Source organism: Cryptomeria japonica, chromosome 8, assembly GCF_030272615.1.
Source record: "Cryptomeria japonica chromosome 8, Sugi_1.0, whole genome shotgun sequence".
In the NCBI taxonomy this organism is placed as follows: Eukaryota; Viridiplantae; Streptophyta; class Pinopsida; order Cupressales; family Cupressaceae; genus Cryptomeria; species Cryptomeria japonica.
The window spans coordinates 544,780,966-544,787,316 of record NC_081412.1 but is presented as its reverse complement, the minus strand read 5'-3'; the positions used below and the strand labels follow the sequence as shown (position 1 = coordinate 544,787,316).

The following is a 6,351-nucleotide window of genomic DNA, read 5'->3' as shown; positions in this document are numbered from 1 at the left end:
AATTGCACCCAAAAAGGAGCAAAAATGAGCAAGTTATCGCTATTTGAAGTTGAACTGCAAAATCAAAAATGCAAATGAGAGGGGGTCAAAAAATTTTCAAACCCTGCTGATGTGGCGCTGACGTCAGCAATTCACTGGGTTAAATTTGACGGCCGTATGACCGTCGCCAAAACTTTGCTGCCTGCTGACTGGGCGTCTGTACCATACGGACAGACTGCGTGGACAGCTGACTGTACAGTCCGTACTGTACGGAATATGATGTGGCAGGCGATGTGGCTGCTGATGTGGCCGTACGGATTTGACGCGTGGCTCTGTACGGAAGGTCCGACGTGTCTGTACGGGTGTCTGTGTGGCACTGTCTGGTACTGACTCAGCGTACGGAAACCACCTGGCGGATGAGCTGGTGTGTCCGCGTGTCGGCTGTGCTGACGAGGCAGCTGCAGGTGGGTGCCGGAAGCCGGAACGGCGACCGGGAGGCGCTCGGGCTGAGCGGTGGGCGTGGCGCGGGCGGCGCCGGGAGCAGCTGGAGAGGAGGTTGCGGACGGGCGCAGGGAGGAGCCGCTTGTGGCGGCGGAGCCAAGCGCGGAGGAGCGGCTCTGCGGACTGCGGTGCTGGGAGAACCGAGGGCAGAGGTGCTGGGGAGCGGCGCCGGCGGAGGGACGTGCGGTGGCGGCGCGGTCAGCGAGGCAGTGCCGGGAGCGGAGCCCGAGGACGGTGCGCAGCGGCGAGGACGGCGTGGGGGACGAGACGCTATCTGACAGGTACGTTCTGCGGGATCCTGCAACCTGCAGGTACGGTGGTACGGGGGGGGTCTGCGGACCCCCCAAAACTATTTATTTATTTATTTTTTTTTCCTTTTCAATTTTTGATTTTTTTTTTCGAATTTTTTTTGAATTTTTTTGATTTTTTTGATTTTTGATTTTTCAAAACAAATTGCAGAAATTTTTTTTTTGAAAAATATATATAAAATATTCGAAAAATCCGTACGAATAGAAAAATTGGGGAAAATTTTTTTCCTCACCAAAATAGGCCAACTTTATAACCAAAATTCATGGAAATGGCCTTTCGGACGCAATGGAGAGGTCGGATCTGGTCTAGGACGCCTCCAAATGATGATGCTCCTCAGATCTACCTCTTGACATCACAGTAATGCCTCTTCAAGACGAATCAATGAAGCTCCAATAGCTCTGATACCATGTTGGATTTTGCCAAGATCAAGAAGTCATTGAAATGTACAAGATAGAGACATAATATGGGACAAGAATAAACTGTATTCTCATCAATAGAAAATAATCAACCACTGTTACATACAATGTAGATGAGCCTGCTTATATAGGCAAGGCTAGGGATATGTATGAGCATACAAATATGACATGTGGCTCAATAAGAAACAAGGGTAGGTAGGAAATAGGTGTGGGTAGGTAGGAGAAATAATATAATATTCCACATGAGGTGGATCACCCACCGAAGGTGGAATTATCACTCCACAATAAGTGGATATGATAGTGTAATAACAAGATCAACACCATAAGAGGTGGAATTTCTCCTACACACACTATCCCAATGTGGCACAAACACCCAAGTGTCTCATATCCAAACTACTATGAAATGCATTATCCTAAGTAAACTTAAGTAAGTGTAATAATATCCATGATGAATAATTATTTACACCAACAAGCATCCCAGCCGCTTATAACATGCGTTTTTAGGGCAATAGATAAAGTCGGCCTTTTTAGGGTTTTATTACAATGTTGGTTTTCATCAACAACAAAAAATGACAAGGATACGTGCTGAGTGTACAGTACTTTGTTGATCAGTCACCACATATCAACAATCTCCCACTTGGAGACTGATCAAGTTCCACACCGAACAATCTCCCACTTGGAGACTGAAAATACACGACACCACTGTACATACAACATTCGCTGAAAAAAAAAACACTAAGACTCGACTGGTATACATTCCATAATTATCAATCAAGAAGACCAACAAAAACTGATGAAGAAATCAGCTTCTCCTATGGAATTGCCTTCGTGAACATATCGATAGGATTCTCACTTGTGTGAATCTTCTCAAGCCATAACTAACCCTCCTCCAAAATAGTCTGAATGAAGTGGTACTTGAGCTGAATGTGCTTTTTCCTTGAATGAAAAGCAGAGTTCTTCGCAAGATGAATGGCACTCTATCTATCAGTATACAATGGACAATCCTCCCGTGTCTGACCCAATTCCTCCAGAAAACATTGTAACCAAATCATCTGCTTGCTAGCTTCTATAGCAGCAACATACTCAGCTTCAGCGGTTGAAAGTGCAACAACCTTTTGCAGCATAGAAATCCAACTAACTGCAGTTCCCCCTATAGTAAAAACATACCCTGTAGTGCTCCTCCGTGAATCAATATCACCTGCCAAATCAGAGTCAACAAATCCACTCAGAGTAGCATTAGATCCTTTGAAACATAATGTCTTCGTAGTGGTTCCTTTCAAATATCGAAGGATCCATTTCACAGCATTCCAATGTTCCATACCCAGATTACTCATAACCCTTCTCACAACTCCCATTGCATGTGCAATATCTGGCCTTGTGCATACCATTGCATACATCAAATTGCCAATAGGTGATGGATACAAGATTTTAGACATTTTATTTACCTCTTCCTGTGCCTTTGGGCACATCTCCTTAGTCAATTTGAAATGACTAGCCAGAGGTGTATTAACTACTTTTGCATCCTGCATGTTAAATCTTTTCAACACCTTTATATACTCACTTTGGGAAAAATTCAAGGTTCTATTTTTTCTGTCTTGTGTAATCCTCATACCCAGAATTTGCTTAGCTGCACCCAAATCCTTCATAGCAAATGACCTGGCTAATTTATATTTAAGATCATTTATGTGTTCCATGTTAGACCCAGCAACAAGCATGTCATCAACATAAAGCAACAAGATAATATAACTGCCATTATCCAATCTCTTAAAATATACACAATGATCAGAATGACATCTATGATAACCATGTTCAGCCATGAAGCTATCAAATTTTAAATACCATTGTCGGGGTGCTTGCTTTAGGCCATACAAAATTTTCTTCAACCTGCACACCAAGTTCTCCTTACCTTTCACCTCATATCCCCATGGTTTCAACATGTAAATTTCCTCCTCCAAATCTCCATGGAGAAAAGTTGTTTTCACATCTAATTGTTCAAGATGTAAATCATCTGTAGCCATAACACTAAGTACAGTTCTAATTGAAGTCATTTTTACAACTAGAGAAAATATTTCATCATAATCTATACCCCTTTTCTGTGCAAAACCTTTTACCACAAGTCTGGCCTTATATCTTTTCTGACCTCCTTCCTCCTCCTTCAGTCGATAAACCCATTAGTTAAGCGAGGCTCTTTCTTCTACAGGTAAAGGGACTATGTCCCAAGTCTGATTTTTCATTCAGGAGTCCATCTCCTCTTTCATGCCTAGCTCCCACTGTTGTTTGGCATCAACCTGCATTGTTTCATCATATTCTTGTGGTTCACCAAAATCAGTTAATAATATAGAATACAAAGAAGGAGAAAATCTTTCAGGGGGTCTACTTGACCTCGTAGAACATCTAACACTTGTAGGAGTTTGTGGGACATTCTGTTGTTGCTGAGCATCAGGTACCTATGGCATTTCATTTTCAGGAACCTCATCCAACACCACATATTCTTGCTTGTCCTATTCATGCTTCTTTTCCTACATTTGTTCTTTATACATAACCTTCTCATTGAATGTAACATCTCTAGTTCTAGTTATTTCTTATTTTCAAAATTCCATAACTGATTGCCATATTCATCTATCCCATATCCAATGAAGGTACATTTTTGAGATTTAGCATCGAGCTTGGTTCTATTTTCTTTATCAACATGGACAAAAGCTTCACAACCAAAGGTTTTCAGAACAGAATAATTTACCTTTTTACCAGTCCATGCCTCCTTTGGAATACCACCATCCAAAGGGGTTGAAGGTCCTCTATTTATCAAATAGAAAGTAGTATGTATAGCATCTGCCCAAAAATGTAAGGGAAATCTAGCATGCAATCTCATGCTCCTTGCGCGTTCCATGATAGTCCTATTCATTCTCTCTGACACACCATTTTCCTGTGGAGTTCCTGGAACTATCTTCTACTTTCTAATCCTATTTAAGGAGCAGTAATATTCAAATGCCTTGCTGCAATACTCACCTCCATTATCCAATGTGAGACACTTCAACCTTTTTCCTGTCTCATTCTCAACCAAAGCTTTCCAATTCTTAAAAGTTTCAAAAACATCCAATTTTTGTTTTAGGAAATATACCCATGTTTTCTGGTTGAGTCATCAATAAAATAACATAATAACAAGAGCCACCAAGAGATGATACCTGAGCTAGTCCCCATACATCTGAATGCACAAGCTCTAACTTCTCACTCTTCTTCTCTTTCCCAACCTTGAGAAATCTGACTCTTTTCTATTTGCCATAAACACAGTTTTCACAGAACTCTAAATCAATCTTCTTTAGTCCCAGGAATAGATTTTTAGAGTGAAGGATTTTCATCCCTTTCTCACTCATGTTCCCAAGCCTATGGTGCCACATTATCGAATCTATTCTTGCAACATCTATTGTTGTTGTCCCTGCAGTAACTTTATCTATAGCAGCTAAGGTAGAGTAAGTGTTACCAGTACATAGATATAATGTGCCTACCTTCGCACCTTTAGCTACTACTAATGATCCTTTAGTGACCTTCCAGATACTGTCTGAGAAGGTAACTATGCAACCTTCACTACCTAGTTGCCTTGCAGAAATTAAATTTCTTCTTAAGTTAGGAACATGTCTTACCTCCTACAGAAACTAGTCATTACCATTCTGCAACTTGATCTTTATCTTTCCTTTTCCAACAATTTGACAGGGCTCATCATCACCCAAATATACCTGTCCAAAATCACCTTGAACATAATCTAGAAAATATTTTCTATGGGGTGTAGCATGAAATGAAGCCCCAGAATCTATTACCTAGGAATCATTAACATTGTCCAAACATAAGATTAAAGCATCTTGTAAAGTATTACTTGCAATATTAGCTTCCTTACTATCATTTTCATTTTTGTCTCCTTTGTTTTTCTGAGACCATCAGTCTTTCTTTAGATGACCAGGCTTTCCGTAGTACTAGCAATCTTTCTTTCCTCTAGATTGAGAGCATCCTTTCTTTGACTTCCCTCGTGACTTCTCACTCCAAGGGGCTTTTCCTCTTTCCTTTGATCTTCCTCTATTCTCCACATTCAAAACACTACTTGATGATGTTGGAGTCTCACCTGTGCTTTTCCTTCACATTTCCTTGCTTAGGATAACACCAACAATATCATCAAATACCAAAGTATTTTTTCCAGAGACAGAGTTACTTACAGCCATAACCAAGCTATTCTAGCTTTTTGGCAAAGAACATAAAATCAAGAGAACCCTAACCTCTTCTGCAAAAGTAATTTTTACCAAAGACAATTGACTGGTAATTGCATTAAATTCAGTTAAGTGCTCCACTACAGATTCTCCCTCACTCATTTTCAAATTAAACAAATGCTTCATAAGAAATACATTATTCAAAGTCGAGGGTTTCTCATATAGCTTAGCCAATATCGCCATCAAATCTATAGCCATTTTCGCTTCTGTTATATTGAAAGCTACAAATGGTGCAAGGCACAATCGAATGGATCCCAGTGCCTTTCTATCTAAAATGTCCCATTCTTCATATGACATTGTGGTCGCTTTCTTTGCCTTTCCTTCTAATGGCCGCCACAAATCCTTTTGATATAGGTAATCCTCCATCTGCATTTTCCATAACTGATAATTTTGGCCATTAAAATTTTCGACCTTGAATTTGGAATTCTCCATTGCTCCCACTCAAATCTAAAAGTCCTGCCAATTTACAGAAAACCTCGCTTTGATACCAATTGTTAGGGTTTCAAGCAGATCCGAAGCAAATATGAATTAACAATTATATGCAGATTTAAATATAAAAGATAAAGGAATAAAATAGGACACAGATAACACAAAGATTTAACGTGGTTCACCCAGAATGGGTTACATCCACCATACATAGCTGTCCAATCTTTCTTATTATCCAGCAAAAATAGTACATCAACATTACAATGCCTTAAGCATCCCAGCCGCTTATAACATGCGTTTTTAGGGCAACAGACAAAGTCGACCTTTTTAGGGTTTTATTACAATGTCGGTTTTCATCAACAAAAAAAAACTGATAAGGATACGTGCTGAGTGTACAGTACTTTGCTGATCAGTCGCCACATATCAACAGATCATACTTGAATTTTGATAGTTGTAGTTTCTACTCA

The 6,351-nt window shown here is 40.1% G+C and overlaps 1 protein-coding gene across 1 annotated transcript; it reads left to right on the top strand.

Annotated features, from left to right (window-relative positions):
* Positions 1-395: 395 nt before the first annotated feature.
* LOC131044195 (uncharacterized) lies at positions 396-758 on the top strand. The gene has a single exon (XM_057977469.1). The coding sequence runs from the start codon at positions 396-398 to the stop codon at positions 756-758; it is 363 nt and encodes a 120-aa protein (XP_057833452.1).
* The last annotated feature ends 5,593 nt before the right edge of the window (positions 759-6,351 follow it).